The sequence below is a fragment of the Squalius cephalus genome (assembly GCF_949319135.1).
Source record: "Squalius cephalus genome assembly, chromosome: 20".
NCBI classification, from domain to species: Eukaryota; Metazoa; Chordata; class Actinopteri; order Cypriniformes; family Leuciscidae; genus Squalius; species Squalius cephalus.
Genome location: NC_137141.1, coordinates 15640153 through 15659345, shown reverse-complemented (window position 1 = coordinate 15659345; position 19193 = coordinate 15640153). Strand labels below are relative to the sequence as shown.

General features: G+C 37.4%; 1 protein-coding gene across 2 annotated transcripts in view; it reads right to left on the bottom strand.

Annotated features, from left to right (window-relative positions):
• The window catches only part of ston2 (stonin 2), a 28608-nt gene extending 12006 nt beyond the window's left edge, over positions 1-16602 (bottom strand). Inside the window, exons 1-3 of one of the 2 annotated variants that reach the window (XM_079853405.1) lie at positions 16532-16602; positions 9712-9884; positions 8911-9075 (exon numbers count right to left, since the gene is read on the bottom strand). In XM_079853405.1, coding sequence (XP_079709531.1) covers positions 8911-9075; positions 9712-9790 — 244 coding nt within the window. In that variant the 5' untranslated portion in view covers positions 9791-9884; positions 16532-16602. The remainder of the gene's footprint in view (positions 1-8910; positions 9076-9711; positions 9885-16531) is intronic. The other variant, XM_079853406.1, reaches the window with a different exon arrangement.
• Between the last annotated feature and the right edge of the window lie 2591 nt (positions 16603-19193).

Below are 19193 nucleotides of genomic sequence, written 5' to 3'. Positions count from 1 at the left end.
TTGAATTTCATTCCATTTTAATTACCTTAAATTACTTTCCTTAAACTATTTCTTTTCAAACTGAAATTCAACTGACAATTATGTCTCTTATTCGTAATAGTAGAATTTGATTCAAATTCAGAAATTTAATTGGAATCCAAAGGCATTGTCATTTTTAATTGTGAATGGTGCACAACCCTTGTATGTGTGTGTGCAAATAAATGTGCGTTGCTAATGAACAGGTGTTATCATTGAATTAGGACAAGAGACTATTAAATATTCACAGTGCGGGAAAGTGCTTTAGTAAAAGGATTAAACATCAAGGGTGAGGTAAGATAGCACAGCATACTGATGTGTATCAGCCTCGTCAAACAATTGAATCAATCTACTCAATGATTTTAATTAGCACTGCTGTAATTGCTATCAGAGGACACATTTTTTTATGTTATGAATTACTATGTAGTGCTTTAATAATGCTTTCATACAACAATGGTTCTAGATGCAGGTTGGAGTAAATATATAAAGTCAGATGACACACTTCCTGTTCTTTCAATACATGTAGGCAACTTTGATGCTTAATCAAACAATTGGGATTCAGAAACATGCCAAGCAGGATGTGTACACTGCCTAGCAACAAATCCAACCATACAGGGTTTTATTCTCTTTCAATGGATTTTCCCCTGGAGCTCAATTAAAAGAGTTCACAAAAGTAGTGCCTTAAAACTTTTATGGCCTACCTACAGCATAAAGAAGAACTTGTCAATGTTATAAGAAAAATCTAAAATAATTGGGGACATGGGTTGAAATAGATAAAGAATGGATATCATGTAAATGTTTTCCTTTATTACACAAGGAAAAAAAACATCAAGAGAAGTGGTTTGAAGCATTGAACTGACATCATCTGACTGTGAGTATCACAGTGACAAAGACAAAAAAGATGATGTGTCATATGATTATGATGATGATAAGTCTAAGACACGACTGCATCATCAGTTTGAAAAATTAAAGTACAGTCAATTAAGAGGAATATAGTGAATATCACTTGCCAAGGGCAAAACAAGAGACAAACTTGCTTTGGCGAGTAATTAAAATAAAACATGGCGATATTTTTACTAGGAAAAGCAACTTACTGTACAAAGAATGATAGTTCAACAACTTTTAAAACTGAGCATAACACTTTTATTAAGCATGCCCAAAGGTTTTGATTTCTACAGAACTCCATGAATGTTCCTCACATTAAGTCACCAAAGGAAAATATAAGCAATACACCCTTAGTGTGTCTTCACAACTGATGCAGAGAAAAAACAAGTGATGCTGCAAATGACACAATGACCTGCTTGTCACTAATATGCCCAGCAAAATATCCCCTTTTTATAACAGTTAAAATGGCACCTTATGGCACCCATGTACACCCAATGACAATGCAAATTGAAATAATTATGCTTACCTCAAATTAATAAACTGAATTAGTTTAAATTCTTTAACCCCTTAAACCCTGAGGCCATTTTTGGAGTTGTTTTGTCTGAGTGACACACAAAAAAGTAAAGACTCATAACTTCAAAACTATAACAAGGAGAGTCAAAAGGTAGGTATCGTTTGATAGAACTCTTTTCAAATTTTTTGAAAATATAAATTACATTACATTTGGATATTCTCCTGCCGAGAAACTGCTGATAAATACAAAAAAAAACAATTTTTATTATGATACTTATGCAGTAGAAATGCATAAAAAAAACCCATTAAATCCAAGACCACTCCCATTAGTCTGCTATGGATACGCTTGACCAGAGTCAAAAACGCCTTGCTTTAGTAGGAAATACTTCTTAGCAAACTTTTAGTTATAATGGTGTCAACTTGTATAGTTCACGGGTGCAAGAATTTAGCAAGAGCGAGTTACTTTTGGTACGGTGAAGGATCCAGAATATTGTAGGCAGCGGCTAAAGGCTGCAAAGGATCGTAAATATGGAGAGAACGCAGGAACAGAAAATCTGAAAAAACGTGTTTGTAGTCAACATTTCAAACTGGATGACTACGAACACTGTTTTATCACACCTTTAGGCGTGGCCTAAGCCAGCTCGCACTATTTATACAGTGTGTTTTATAGTAATTATTAGAAAGAAGCAGTCAAGCAACAGGAGGTGACAGTCAGGGACGTGCACAGACATTTTGAGGGGCAGGGGCTCAAGTGAAATAAAGGGCACTTCTCATTACGTATTTTTTTTCTTTTTTTTAAACAAAAAAGTATATATATTAACGCAACTCTGACTTCCTTTTTAAAAAATTAATTTAAAAAGTTAATTAATTTTATCTTCCTCAAACTCACGCAATTGTTTCATTTTCAAAAGATGTCTACAAAATAATCAGTTCACACAGAAACCATGGTCTCCTAGTATTCACTAGGTTTATAGAGCAGCAAAGGAAACCATTCCACAATGTGCATGTTTTGAAAACATTTTCTATGCTACTAGTTTCAAGTATATATTTAGAATAACCTAAATAACTGCATCAGGCAGAGGGGCGTGTTTTACTAATAATTTGTTTATTTTTGCACATCATTTTAATTATGTTGGTGTTATCAGAATACATAACACTTTAAAATCAACACAAATATTCACTCTAAACTGAAGAGGGCTGTTGCTGCTATTTTGTTAACTTTACTGAAAAAAATCACTGCAAAAATGATTGACAAAATACAAAAATACAAATTGAAAATTTGCATCTAATTGACAGGGCAATGCAGGTAAATAGGATAAACAAAATAACTAAAGCATATCTGGTGGTGATATATGCTTATTTTATTACTAACTTATTTTATTACATGGCTTGGTTGAATTCCAATGTAGAATGCGGTCTGTTATTTCTTGATAACAGACCGCTGTGCGGAGTATAACCACTGATCTATATAGAATGACATTATGTCATTATATAGATCAGTGAGTATAACAGACCGTTACCATGAAAAACAGAGCGTTGCTATTATTCTAACCTGATTCTAACCATAGAGACGGAGCGTACTATTTTCTGGAAGCAATACAATCGGGTTTAAATCAATAAACTCCCTTTTAAATAAATATTTTGTGTCAAATTAATTATTTATTTGGTAGGTAGCCATGTAATAAGCGGGATTATGTGAGTGTGTGTGTGTGTGTGTGTGTGTGTGTGTGTGTGTGTGTGTGTGTGTGTGTGTGTGTGTGTGTGTGTGTGTGTATGATGTGTGCCGATGTGTGCCGCTGTTCGCCGCTGCGCAGAGACGCCAAGGGGGGAGAGAGAGATAGAGAGAGAGGGAGCGCTTCAGAACTCCTGACCTGCTATTTAGATATACTAATGTTCAATAAATATATTTGTTTGACAGGGAAGCAAACAGGAATATATATTATTTAAAAAAAAAAAAAAAAGCACCCCAGAAAAAAGGGCACTTTCTCTCCAGGAATAAAAAGGGCAGGTGCTCAAGCCCCCTTTGATGTCTATGTGTGCACGTGCCTGGTGACAGTAACTGTACGTGTTTTGCATCTTTTTCTCATTTGATTTAAAGTGCAGTTGTAGTTACTAAGAAACAGTGTTTGTTTACTGTGGTCATGAGCTGAAATCTCGTTGGTGAAGTCTCGTTTGTTGACGTTTAGTCACGTGGTAAACAATTTTGCTAGTGAGGCGTGTCCAGCTGTATTCAATAACGACATTTCAGGCGAGTATAAAGTAGTATACCGCGGCAGCCCTCGTGTGAAGCCCTCATCATGTGAAGACCAAAGAGTGTAAAGACCAGCGACTCTACCTGCGCGACTCCACCGAGCAAGGACACCGACAAGGCACTTGAGTATTATTTTCTTGTTGTTTACTCTCTCTTCTACTCAAACAATTTTTCTTCTCATCTTTCTGTTTGTGACCTCTCTTTCACTATGTGTTTTCAAATCCCTACTATTACTAACGCGTAAATTAAATGTCACACGTAGGAGGCAGCACAACCCTAGCAACCTGTGTACCTTTCTCTTTTCCCATCGGTCTCTGGAATTGCCAGTCCGCTGTAAACAATGCTGATTTCATTACATCTATTTCTAGTCCTTCAGGTCTCAGTCTATTGGCCCTGACTGAGACCTGGATCAAACCAGAGGACACTGCCACACCTGTTGCCCTCTTCACTAACTTCACTTTCTCACACACCCCTCGCCTGACCGGAAGGGGTGGAGGTACTGGTCTTCTCATCTCAAACGATTGGAAATGTTATCCTTTACCACCTCTGTGAGACAACAGCTCATTTGAATCGCATTCAATTACCATCACTAGGCCTATTCAAATCCATTTTGTAGTTGTCTATCGTCCACCGGGTCAACTTGGCAGTTTCTTGGAGGAGCTTGATGTGCTACTCTCATCCTTCCCTGAGGATGGTACTCCTCTCATAGGTCTTGGAGACTTCAACATCAACCTAGAAAAGCCTCAGACTGCTGATTTCCACACTCTGCTTGCCTCATTCGACCTCAAACGAGTATCTACTGCGGCTACTCACAATCAGGTAACCAATTAGACCTTATTTACACGTGCTGCTGCTCCACTGACCATACACTGGTCACTCTGCTACACACCTCAGATCACTTCCTCCTCACTCTCAACCTCAACCTGCCTCAGAACACAACACAAACTCCTCCACAGGTCACCTTTCGGTGAAACCTACACTCACTCTTACCCTCTCGTCTATCCTCTTTGGTCTCATCCAGACTTCCTCCACCTGATCAGCTCTCAACACTAGATACTAACAGTGCAACTGATGCTCTTTTCTCCACTTTAACATCCTGCTTGGACAACTTCTGCCCCCTTTCCTCCAGGCCAGCCCGCGCCACACCCTCTGCCCCCTGGTTATCTGATGTCCTCCGCGAACATCATTCTAAACTCAGGGGTGCAGAGTGGAAGTGGCGCAAATCGAAATATCCTATTGTCCTTGGTTTTTATCATTCCCTTCCTTCTCTGCTAATATCTTTACAGTTAAAATGACTTACTATCACAATAAAATTAACAATTCTTCTGACTCTCGCATGCTTTTCAAAACCTCCTCCTCCATCAACCCTAACAGCTGATGATTTTGCCACATTCTTCATAAATAAAACAACCACCATCAGCGGCCAAGTTACCAAACCACAAACTAACACACACATCTTACCAGCTAACACACACATTCTACCCTCCTTTTCTCTGCTTTCAGAGGCAGAAGTCTCCAAACTCCTCCTTTCCAATCGCCCTACTACCTGTCCACTTGATCCTATTCCCACTAATCTACTTCAAGCCATTTTTTCCTCAGTTGTACCTGCACTCACGCACATCATAAACGCCTCTCTTCACACAGGTACTTTTCCCACAGCGTTTAAGCAGGCTCGGATAACCCCACTGCTTAAGAAACCCACTCTAAATCCAGCACATCTGGAAAATTACAGACTGGTATCCCTTCTTCCATTTGTCGCAAAAACACTTGAACAAGTTGTTTTCAACCAGATCACTTCCTTTCTAACACAGAACAACCTCCTGAACAACAACAACCAGTCTGGTTTCAAAAGCGGACACTCAACTGAGACTGCCCTGCTCTCTGTAACTGAAGCTCTGAGACTGGCAAGAGCAGCTTCCAAATCCTCAGTTCTCATCCTGCTGGATCGGTCTGCTGCCTTTGACACAGTTAACCACCAGGGATCAGGGCTCAGTGCTTGGACCACTTCTCTTCTCCATCTACATGACATCACTAGGATCTGTGATTCAGAAACATGGCTTTTCCTATCACTGCTACGCTGATGAAACAACTCTACCTCTCATTCCAGTCTGATGATCCGACGGTTGCTGCTCGCATCTCAGCCTGCCTGACAGACATTTCTGGATGGATGAAGGACCACCACCTTCAACTAAACCTTGCGAAGATAGAGTTGCTTGTGGTCCCGGCCAACCCAACACTACACCACAACTTCTCCATCCAGTCAGCCAGGAACCTTGGAGTTGTGATTGATGATCGAACTTTACAGACCACATTTAGAACTGCCCGGTCCTGCAGATTTGCCTTATACAACATTAAGAGGATCGGGCCCTTCCTATCAGAGCATGCTACACAACTCCTTGTCCAAGCACTTGTTCGATCCAGACTGGACTATTCTAATGCTCTCCTAGCAGGTCTTCCAGCTTGCACTGTCAAACCTCTGCAACTGATCCAAAATGCTGCAGCTAGAGTGGTCTTTAACGAGCCGAAGAGAGCACACGTCACTCCTCTCCTCACAAAATTGCACTGGTTGCCAGTTGCCGCTCGCATCGAATTCAAGTCACTGACTTTTGTCTACAGAACAACCACTGGCTCTACCCCCACCTACCTAAACTCATTACTTCAGACTTACGTGCCATCCAGAAACTTGCGTTCTGCAAGTGAACGTCATTTTGTGGTGCCATCTCAAAGAGGCACAAAATCTCTTTCTCTGACCTTTCTCTGGTCTGTTCCATGCTGGTGGAATGACCTGCCCAACTCAACCAGAGCGGCTGAGTCCGTGACCATTTTCAAGAAATGGCTGAAGACACATCTTTTTCGGCAACACTTGATCCATTAATACTAACACTTTATCTTCTATTCTATATCTATTATATTATAAAAAGTACACATACTGCGTTAAGATTAAACTGGGAAGGGTCATAGCACTTGCATATTGTTGTCCTATTGTTAGTTTAACTGCTTCTATTGTTCTCATTTGTAAGTCGCTTTGGATAAAAGCGTCTGCTAAATTAATAAATGTAAATGTAGGCTAACTGCCAAAAAGAGGTTAAAAACTGAAAGAAACTGCCGTTCCGTCAGTTCTCTTCGACTACTCGAAGCAAAACGCTGTCGCGTACAGGTAAGAAAGATGTTGCCATAGTGTTCCATTTTTACCATAATGCTGTTTAAAGAGTAGACAAAGTAAGATACAATATTCAGAGATAAACCTACTTTTACAATAACTGTTCTGTTAATAACCCTCTGTTGATCTGACGGTCCGTGGATGCTAAAATACGGAAGTATAATCTGTAGTTTTCACAAAAGCCCTGGAGCTGTCAAAAGACTTTAGCTGAAAAATAAACATGAATTTCTCGATCCAAGTAACAGAGAGAACGAGTAAACATTGTTCATTCACATATACTATTACACTTTAACTAGTTTTCGAACCAAATTCAATGCATTCAAAACCAAAAAATCTCTGTATTTTCATTTATCCATGTTGACAGTGATAAGTGGAATCTCAATGTTTCAAATGAATAGTTTAAAAGATTTGAATAATATTCTCAGTCTATGAGAAAAGAAAAAAAGTGTGCATGTGGGATTGCTCCACCTAACACTCCTTTTCCTGAGGGTTCCCAAACCACTGATATCACCATAATCACAACTTCAGATGGATCCAAATGTGCTCCAAATGATTTTTAGTCAATAAATCACATTACGTTCACAATACACTTATTTAATATAACCATGGCAACATGAGGTTTCTGCTGCATTAGCAATAAAAGATAAACTGCTTTTACTCCTTTCTTCCCCCCCTTAGTATTCATTTGATCTAAAATAATATGAATCTGAATGCCTTCGAATATAAATAATTTAAGACACTGTGGTTGGATAAACCCAGCATATGACATTGGCTTCCTGGCTGCTAAACCTTCCTCTAGACCAGTGGTTCCCAATCCTGGTCCTGGGGACCCACAGCTCTGCACAGTTTGTATGTCTCCCTCATTTAACACACCTGATTCAGATCATCATCTCGTTAGGAAAGAGCTCTATGAACTGAACTGGGTGTGTCAGATAAAGGAGACATATAAAATGTGCAGAGCTGTGGGTCCCCAGGACCAGGATTGGGAACCACTGCTCTAGACCACACATGAAAATAAAGGCATCAAACCAGAAATCATATGTTGGACAGCCCCTGTAATCAAAGTAAATAAGCAGTACTTTAACAAACCCAGGCTTGATCTCTTAGTGATCATATTATGAAAGAATGACAGACTGGCTGCACCCTGGACTTCATCCTTAGGCAGATTTCATGCAAGAGCAACAACAGCTGAGATGAAAACTCTGCTTATGGCTTCAATTAGGGTTTGAAGGGTTTGGCCATTTGCGTGTTGCTGCACCCGGCCTCTCATAGGAGATTTCCTGGGAAAGAGTTGCTGGCAAAGCTGCCGGGTTTGTCAAGAGTGGGGGTGGGTGAGTCAATGTGTGCAAAAAAGAGACAGACAGAGATAAAGAGAGACAGGCAAGTCTAGACCAAGCCTCAGGCCTAAGGGAAGTGACACAGTCCTAATCAGCCAAACCCAACTCATTTCTAGAAATCAGTAGAATAATGTTTCTCAGGAAAACTGTAAACATTGGGAAATACTTGTTGAAATGGGTGTGGTGTAATGGTTAGAAGCTCAAGGCTGGTACTGAAAGGTTGCCTTTGTGCCCTTAAGCTAGGCATAACCCCAGGTTTCTCCAGAGGAATTGTCAATATCATGAGTCACATGTCTATTTACTCACTTGTTGAGGAAGCAGAGTTTATTTTGAGTCTCATTATGAAACTATTATTACTAATTTTATGAAACAGGAAATGTACATGCACTTACATGAACTCTTCATTAAAAAAATATATATTTATTTCACACATTTTTTTATATAAAAAAGCAGGGCAGTTTCAATAAATGGTCTTTTTGGGCAGGGGAGGAAGTTTGTTTTAAAATGGGAATCCTTAACCTTACAGAACTTAATTCTCAGAAGATCTTATTTCCTTACAATATGACCCCTTTCGAAACTGTTTGCATTGCATTTCCCTGTTTTCTAGTATTGTCAATGATTTTTAAACAAACTGAAGGAAGCTGGATTATATTGTACTGAATCCTGTACATCCCTTAGGTAGATTCTGAGATTCCACCTTTAATGCAAAAAAAAGAAAAAAACAAAAAAGATTTAGGAAGTTCTCATACCTTTTACCTGCGTTGAGGGAGGAGGAGAGGGTGACCATGGTTTGTCATCAAACTGAACCCAGGAATTCGTCTGCTCTGTCTTGTGGCCAGGCACACATGGTACTTCTGCCCAAGTAGAGGAGTCCAGCACAGGCTGGTCTAAAGAGGGCTGGAGGTGGTCCACATCTACAGAGCAGAAGAAACAACACACAAACACGGTAAGTGAAATACAGCCTCTGCTCAGTTAAAATGTCACAGCTGATTGTTAAATCTAGCAGGGTGCAAGAGCTCTGGACCGTTCCCGCAGTAATCACTATGGAGCAATGACCTAAGGACACAGGAATCTCACGGAAAGGTCTGAACGCAAACTCAGACAGAGTAAAACAAACTGATACCCAATCTGCAAAAGGTTACATGTCTTTATAATTCCTTATGTATGGTGCAAAACTATTTTTCAATTAGGTACAAGAAAGTCATCTAGAGCCTTTCTTTGCCATGTAAAGTAACATTCAACAATCCTTCTATCCAAGATTGGACAAGGTTTTCCAAATGTGTAAAACTTCCATGAAACAGTTTTGAAAGTTGCAAGTTCTGAAAATTACATGACCTAGTACCATTATACAGTACCTAACATTGTAAAGACTGAAGATCATCTCTGAAGAAGGTCTATTATTGACTGGTCAAATAGGTACTTACATTTACGTTTATTACTTTCATCAGCAGAGTATTCAAGGTATACATTTTTTTACCATGTTTGATACCAGAGAACTGAACCCACAAAATATCTAGTGATTTGTGAGTAAAGACAATGTTTGTACTGACCTGCCTGTGACTCCTCATCTGAAAAAGCGACCCACCCCGGTCTTGGAGTTCCAGTTCTGCCACTGGCTGTAGCAGCCATGGGGAGTTGTTCTGTCCTGTGTCTTCAGTTGCTTGCACCTTGTAACTTTATCTCACTCCAACAAATCTTGAATGCCATGCCCACCTAAGGAAGGCTTAAAAAGAAAAACAAAAACATTAGCTATTCATTGGGGATTTGATCCATTTCAATATGAAGGTATTTTCCTTTAAACTACTGGCCAAACAGTTATTGTTGCTAAGTAGAGTGAAAATATTAAAAATAATTACAATAAATAAGGCTTGTTTACTGTTTTTAAACAGAACAGAAATACAGTATACATAATACATTTCATGTGATCCTTCAGAAATCATTTTAATATGTGGTTTTAATGCTCAAGTAACATTTCTTATTTTTTTCAATGTCAATTTTTTAAAGTAAAAAAACAAAAAAACAAAAAAAAAATTTAGATAGAATATCTTTTGTAATATTATACATATCTTTAATGTAACTTTTGATCAATTGCATGCTTCCTTGTTGAATAAAAGTATTAATTTCTTTCTTTTTTTCAAAATCTTACTGACCCCAAACTTTCTTTACTGTTCGGGTACAATAGCGTATATGCACCAAATTTCTAATATAATAAATTATAATTATCTGTATTTTTATTAAAACATAGCTATGCATCTGAAATGTCATCTGTGAACTTCCATTGATAATTGATTTTTTTTAGCTGATTTGAAATTGATCAAACTTTTCAACTTTTCTAATTTATGTTAAATAAGATGTTATTAAAATGTCTGTCCTAACGATTTCATGCAGGTTGACACGAGTGGGCACAAAATAGTAAAAAAAAAAAAAAAAAAGCACATTTAAATCATCCCAATATTGTGTGATTTTGAATAGTCAACAAAATACTACAAAATATATTGTAAATGCTCAATATATTGACCAGCCCTATTACTTATCATGTGATAATGAAGAATCGTTCTACTTAGCCTACTTTACAGGATTGCTCTACTGGCTTTACAGGATGAGTTATGTTGTACTTGCATTTGTAGAGAGTACAAAAAGGTTGCAAATTTGTGGCTTTGACAGCAAGAAGTGACAGCAGTAAATACTGAAGGCTTGTGTAAGTGTTTTTGACTGCCAAACAGAAAACAACATGCTCCGACAGGGCCTTTCTATACAGGATGGAGGCTGTGTGAAGCTGCAGGAAAGACTACTGATAAATGTCTGACAACTGAAAACTATTTATAACACAAAGAGCTACTACAGCCCCTGTGGCATCTTAGATGCAACGTCATACATTAAAGCAGTGTGTTGTAAATATAATCAAAGTTTGTGTCAAGGACCACTGCACTCTAATGTCTCATTAGTGTTCACAAGGAACTGGGTGACAAATGCACCACCTTAAAGTCACCGATGCCCTTCAAAGGTCACAAAGGAGGAAAGGCACAGTAACAAAAGCTGAGAACCATTGTGATCAGGATTTTTCCACATCAGAGAGGGGCCAATTTTCTCTCCTAAATCAAGACCCTGCAGGAAACACACTTTAATAGAGGAAACACACTTGGACGTGCTGAACAATCTAGTAAATTGGGGCCAGTTCCGTAACATGTTTTCGCTCTGATGAATCTCCTTTGCATTCACAATCCGGCTACATGCTACCCTTCCTCAGCCCCCTTTATCACACCAAACAAAGCAAGCACCTCCCTCCAACTACCGAATTCATTCAACATCTCACAACACCCATCCTTGAATAGTGAAACCATACTGAAAAACAACAGCCGTAATTTACTGATTTGGATGCTGTCTATCAGCACTATATTCCTCCATTCCTTCCTACTGATTTGGATGCTGTCTATCAGCACTATATTCCTCCATTCCTTCCTTCCACTATATGCCATTTCTTGTCCGGTCATGTAACTGTGTTTAAAAGTTAAAAGGTTCTTCTTACTTTTACATTTGTGTAAAGTATTAACATGACAAAAATAAAACCATGTTAACAGGGCTAAAAAAATAAACAGGGCTTTCAGGTCCTAAACGAAACAAAGTCAAACAACTTGAGTTACCACCATTTTCTCTGAACTTGTGAAATGGCCTGAAAACTAACACTAAAAAACACAAAACTAATTATGAATTAATAGGGTCTTTATGAAATGAATGCTAAACAATAACCATTTTTGTAACTACTTGTTACACTATTTTGTGACACTTTTTAAAAAATACAATACTAGGGCTGTCAAGCGAATATAATTTTTAATCTAATTAATAACATGATGTGCCGATTCATTAGGCCTAATCTAATTAATCGCACATTAAATTTGGCTGAGAAATTACCCCCAAAAGATCATTCACCCCCGGTTTCACAGACAGGGCTTAAGCCTAGTAGTCCCAGACTAAAATGCATGTTTGAGCTGTTTTACCTGAAAGCAACTTGTACTGACATATCTTCAAATATGTCCCTGCCATTGTTTTGTCTCAAGATGCACACCACCAGTAATGTTTTTTTCTAAGGCACGTTTATAAAAGCTACTTAAATGTCCTAATTGAACTAGGCCTTAAAGTCATTATTGTGTGCAATGAGAAAAGCATCATATAGACATTACAAAAAGTAGTTTTAGAAAGAAATATTTTATTTGATTCAACATAGAATTTATTACACATAAACTTTTAGGCTACATCGGCCATGATTTTTTTCAGAAGCTGCATCGGAATTGGTATTTAGATAGGCCTATATTTACAGACCAAAACAGTTTGATTGCCAACATTCTTCAAAATATCTTCTTTTATGTTCCGCTAAAGAAAGAAAGTCATAGGCCTACATGTTGGTCATACAGGGGTGAATAAATGTAAATTAACTGAATTTAATTTTTTGGGCAAACTATCCCCAAATTATGAAATCATTTTTTTTTTTAATGAAATGATACTCTAAATAAGAAATGAATGCTTATCTCGTGTGCTCACAGAAGACAAACACACGCATGAATGTCCGAACCCCGACACAGAACCAAAACCAAACTAGACATTCCGCACATAAACAACTCATGTTGTCATGAGCAAACTCGGAACCGCATGCTCACTATCACAAAACAATAGGAGTGTCCGAGCTCTGTCACCAAACCAAGAATAAACAGACCGAAGTGACAGAACCTAGATAATTTGACTTAATCAAATCTGGCAAAAACAGATGCAAATGCAATTACACTATCTGACTAGATTTTAAATTATTGTGAAAACTTTGAATTCTGGCCATTTTAGTTGCTCTCTGGAGCCTTCAGAGTGTGCAGCCAGAATTTCAAAGCAACACCAATGTTTGCAGCTGCAAAATCTTACAAAACTTTCATCCACTTCTCAGACTCCAACAGGCTTGGGCTTTGGCAGTCTGTCAGTTATGTCAGTGGTGCATGCAGGCATCAACAAGATATGTGCACAATATTCAAACGTTTGGCATAGCTGGCCTGCAAAACTCTCTCACTGTGTCAGATCTCTCACTCGCACGACCTTTCCGCGAGCTCATGATCATGCATGACATCATTATTCAGACTGTGCTTATAGACACTGCATAATTTCCTGCTGTCAGAGCTCACAGTCTTAGTGAATTTGCATCACGCAGTACATGTAAATAGGATAGGAGTAAAGACAAACAAAAGACAAAGTGTCTAAAGGCAGGAATAAACAGTTATTATCTTTGTGGTGGTGCTGCAATGTCAAGCCACACCTGGACCTCAAAATGCATGGTGGTCACAGACGGTCTACATATGTGACCGTAGCAGAGCACAAGCATCAGGTGCATCTCATCATGAGAAGCCAACAGGGCTCAGTTCAGCCTCCTGTTCACCTTTTATTAACGTAGGAGCGCGCACGACCATGGTAACTTGATTCTGTCGAGGCTTCCAGTCATTTTGGCTATACTAAAAGTGTTGCTGGACATAGCAAACTGTTATTTGTTATCACATTTTTTTTTATTATTATCATAATCATAACAAACTGGTTTGCATTGTGTTACTGCATTTTGTTATTCCTCCAGTTATTTACTATAGCGTCTAATGAATCGGAAGAGCGCACACATTCACAGGAAAAAAAAGCTAACTTAATTTCCACATTGCAAATCGTAAAAAAACTTGTCCTGGCATTTGGCAACCAACTGAAATTAAATTTAGGTTTAAAATGACTAAAATGACTAAAAATGAAACATTTTAAAGACGAAAACTAATAAAAATGAAAAAGCACATAACAAAATTACTACAACTGGAACTAAAATAAAATATAAAATATCAGCTACTTCAAAATATTAATAAATACTATAATAGTATAAAAAAAATCCTTAAGTAACACTGGGTCTATGGTTTAGCAATCAAAATATTTGACATAAAATTCATAGCATTCAATCAGACATACAGTATGATATTTGTAAATAAAAAAATATTGAAACAATTCAGAGAAATGGGGAAAATAATGTGGCTGGAGTAGTTTTGCAATGTGACAAAAACAAGTGTTTGATTTCAGACAGCTTGATTATAATTGAAGTGATCAAGATTTGAGTGGTCTAGTTTGTTTTGCATCAGTCAAGCCAGATTATGTTGTTGTTGTTTTGAAATTTATATTACCTATACATATATCACCCCTCACTAACCACTGGCATTAATGGTTCCTGCAGGTTTAAAGTGGCCAGTGCAGAGCCAGATCAGCCACCTTAACTCCTGCAAATGTCTCATACTGTGCTTGGCAAGAGAGACTCTGCCATTCCCTACAGCTTTATCTCATAGAGTGGGCTTGCTGGGCTGTCTCACTAAAACTCAGCAATGCACCAAAAGACAACAAAGACTGGTTAGATTTTAATAAAAAGCGCATACACCCCCCTGCCTCCCAAAAGTTCTCAGCTTCATGCCAAGTTCACAGAGAAACTGTTTACAGAGCAGCGAAGCTCACATGAATAACACCATAATCTCCAGACACTACCAGAAAATCCTGCTGCGCCCAGTCTTCAAAGACACTGCCACCAGTTCCAAAACAAGTAAAACGAGTAAAAACAAATACAAGTAACTGAATCCATGTATAGGTAAAAAGGTCAATTCACCACCTGGGACAAATAAATGCAGCAAATGAAGGACATTTACCCCTGGATAGCCACACTTACCTCGCGGTAATGTAGCCTGTGTGAAGATAAATAGTGTATGCTGACAACTACACCATTTCTTTTTACCTAAGTAAGACTAAATATAATTGAGTTAATGCAGGCAGGTAAAATACACATATATTTTGTGGGAACAAAATGTTCAAAAATGTCAATGTCAAAACCTGACAAAGGTTCATACAGGGTCTATTCATTACACTTGATTTATATCTGAAATGGCATATTTATTTTTAGAGTTAGTCTAGATTTTTAGATAATTAAATAGAGTGGTGCTTCATAGTCTGGTAAATCCCAACAAGGACATGGAAATTCATATGTTTCTAATTCTTCATAGACGAAAGCAAACCATACTAGCCCAGTTCTCGCAATGACTCAACAAGAAAAAGGTTTCTGACATGCTATGTTAATCACATGACATAACTATACAAAACAACAAAAACATGGGCACCACCGCCTCCGCATGCTTTTCACAGCAGTTTCAGTTTCACTATTCCCTGGGGAACTGAACACCTCTTAAAACATTTACCATGGTAACCACAGTTTCTGCCAAAGTACCATAGTTACTAGTTATTACGATTACAAAAACCTTTGGTAACTTTAGTATTATCCACCACTGTCATTAAAGACCTTCTCGACAAGAACCATTTTCTTTTCTCTGTTGATGGATTTCCTATAGAAACTGAGGTGGGACATAACAAAGGTATTGTCTCTCCTTTTAAATTAGTTGGTATTGGGCAAGCGGTATTAGAAGGGGCATTTTAGAAATGCAACTTTAGAAAGTATTTGATTGGACAAAAATCTATGCAGTGCAGCATGAATCATCAACCTTTTAAGGTATCACCTGAACTTTTAAGACAGCCTGAATACTGACACTAAAAAAAAATATTACATTTAGTCTTTGTGATTTTTTATTTTATTTTAATTTTATCACAAAATTATGAAAAGATGCTGAAATCATCAAATTTAAAGAAGTTCCTCTACTGAGCACCCTTTTTTTTTTTTTTTTTTTTGGTAACCTTGGTAAAATTAGTGACTACGGGGACTTCAAAATCATTGATGAACTCTTCACAAATTCTGAACATGCAAAAATGGCGTCATGTATCAAAAATAAGATGCGACAACGATAGATAAATGTATGCATTATAAAATTGTAGCAGACTGACGAGTGAAACAACAAAATAGGCTGAGTACTGGGACTGGCACAAGTGCACAAAAAGCTCGTGTCCCACAACAGTATATTCAGATATGATCGTTTCCTTTCATTATCATCTTAATATATGCTGATCAGACAACAATCTGCTGTGCTCTATTATCAAATGAGCAAGACATGCTTCAACATGTAACAATGGCACAAAAACAACTAGAAAAGTCTCATTATTACATCTACTTCACATAAAAACATCTTCCATATGCGTGTTCAGACATTTGATAACTTTTTGCCACGTATTACACATATCCTGCTGCCAATGTAAACAAAGCACACGCGCTTACAACAACCTGTTGCAACATGTGAGACATATAGTTTCACGGTAACGTATGTAAATGTTTATCCCATAACATATATCTCTGAAAATAATTCAAGATTATTAAGACGATTAAGTCGACAGTATTGTATATAACACAGCGACAAGACAAAAAACAAGTGCACAGGAATATTTACATACCGATACCGTGTTGTTGAGTCTAAGCAGATTGTAGCTCTCACTCGCTCCCGGTGAATCAGCTCTAATGCCCCACCTTACTCACAGCTGATTGGACAGTTGAAACAGCGCTGTTCGAGGCCCCACCTTATTGTCACATGATTGGACAGTTAAAGCAGCGCTGCATCAAATGTCCAATCAGATGCAAATCTGGTGGAGTGTCGAAGAAAGTTGCCCCCAGATCCAGTGCTCATGCCTCTGGTTGCCCCTAAACGCATCACATGGATTAAAAAGTGGGTCTAAATAAATACATTTGTATTATATTATATTATATTATATTATATTATATTATATTATATTATATTATATTATATTATATTATATTATATTATATTATATTATAATAGTTGAAGTGAGAGCTGTTTGTTCTAAAAAAAAAAAAACATCTCTGTTGATGTTACTTGAAAAAATAAGCTACATTTTTATTTTGTGTTTACCCCATGGACTTTCTTTGTTTGAAATATATAATGGATTTACATACATTATTATATTTAACATATAATTAACGAATTGGATCGGTTGGATGTACATTTTTGTTTTGGCTTTGTGTGGCCTTTTTTAAACAATTCCTAGGAATTAATCATAAAATATACAAACAAAATATTCAAAGTTAAGACAATAAAAGGAATTGGAGTGATGTGTTTTATGTAAAACATAAATGTTTCCTACAGGGGGCGCCAAAGTTCTTATAACGCCTGCCATTAAATGTAACTTTATATCAAGTGTCTACGAGCCACATACGCATGATGTTGTTGTTGTTGTTGTTGTTGTTGTTGTTGTTGTTGTTGTTGTTGTTCATATTAATAAATTGATTGAAAATTGACTTTTTGTAAATCATTTATTATAAAAAGCATTAAATTAGCCTAAATTAAATGAAAACATTAGATGCTTTACAACAAAGGGCCCGATGCATATCTTCGAAAGCTTCCATAGTTTTCTATCTGAGGAATGACTCTTATCAATATTATATGAAACTGGCTATCTGATTCTTTATTCTTTGTTTCCCATCCAACGGCATCTACCTGTATGATCACTAAGACAGCTGTGTGTTAAGGTTACAGGTTCTTTGAACTCATTCCTGTCTATCAACCTGTCATGCTTTGAAAAAGCCAGGGACCTTTTCCCAGGAACCCCGAGAGGGAAGAGAATAAGAAGGTAAAAAAGTAAACACAAAACAACTTTTATGTCACCACATCCGTCAGTGAAAGGAAAGCTTTTATTTTTAGCAATAGCAGTGGGGTGATTTCTGGCTCTCTGTACGTGAAATGGCAGAGACCCCTGCCGAGCTCTCAGAGTCCTTAATGAAAGCGCTCAGTCTCTCTCACTCTAGGCTGTCTGTGTTAGTGTGTTGCATAACTACTAGTGACGCCCGTGCAGTCTCTCACTGTTGCCAGGGACGGCGGGCATCTGCCCTCCCGTAGAATAGTCATCACTTCATTCCTGTAGTCGTACATCTGAGCCCTGCTCAATTACAACTGTATTGACAAACAAGTTTGTCTTCAGAGAATACAGCCTCAAAAGAAAGGTGCCCTCTTTTATAGCTTAGGAACCTAATGATGTTTTCAGCTGTGTTTCATTTAAGTTGCCCAATGTGTTTCATTTAAGAAATAATATAGAAATATAGTAATGCAGACAATTAATAATAATAAAATTGTATAAAATAATATGAAAATGTGTAATTGAGCTATATATAAAAAAAAAGTTTGGGGTCAGTAAGATTTTTTCTATTAATAGCCTATTCAGCAAGGATGCAAAAAAAATTAACAAAAGTGACTGTAAAGACATTTATAATATTACTAAAGATTTTCTACTTCAAATACATAGGCTACCGTTCTATTGAACTTAAATAACTAGAGTCAAAGAATCTTAATATATATATATATATAATATATATATATCATGCAGTTTCCACACAAAAAAAACAGCACAACTGTTTGATAATAAAAATAAATGTTTCTTAAAGGGGTCTTATTATGCCCTTTTACGAAGTCTTGATTTTGTTTTTGGGGTGTAATATTTTCATGTGTCATTGTTCAAAAAAAAAACACTAATTTTCACATATTTTACATTATTACAGCACCTCTCTACCCAGTCTGGCCCGAACGCGTCGTTTATTTCCTGTTTCGATTAAGCCCCTCCTTCCGAAATGCGCGGTGATTGGTTAGCTGGTCCCAGTGTGCTGTGATTGGCACCGCTTAGCGTGAGTTCGGGAAATGTCATGCCCCTTCATAACCGCAAAATCTACTCAATATGTAAATAATTTCAAAGAAATTCAAGATTCAGACTTAAGAATGTTAACAAGCAAGAGGATCGTGCAGAATGGATTACATGCATTGACTTTGCAAGCACAGATTTTACAGGACGTTTCAGAGTGGTATGTTTTTTTTTATTTTTTTTTATTCATTTTAGATACAAAGTTTTACACCATTTAATCATAATACTTGTTGGAAAACTATAGTAATACAAACAGTAATCGATCACAAAACGAGGCTAGTTTTCCTAAGGGGTGGTGAACAGCCTTACAAAAGGATGAGCTTACAAAAACTACAGTAAACACTATATCAACACTAATGTTGGCTAGCAGGCGAAGCTTTGCTCTTTGTTTACACCGAGGCAATAACATTAA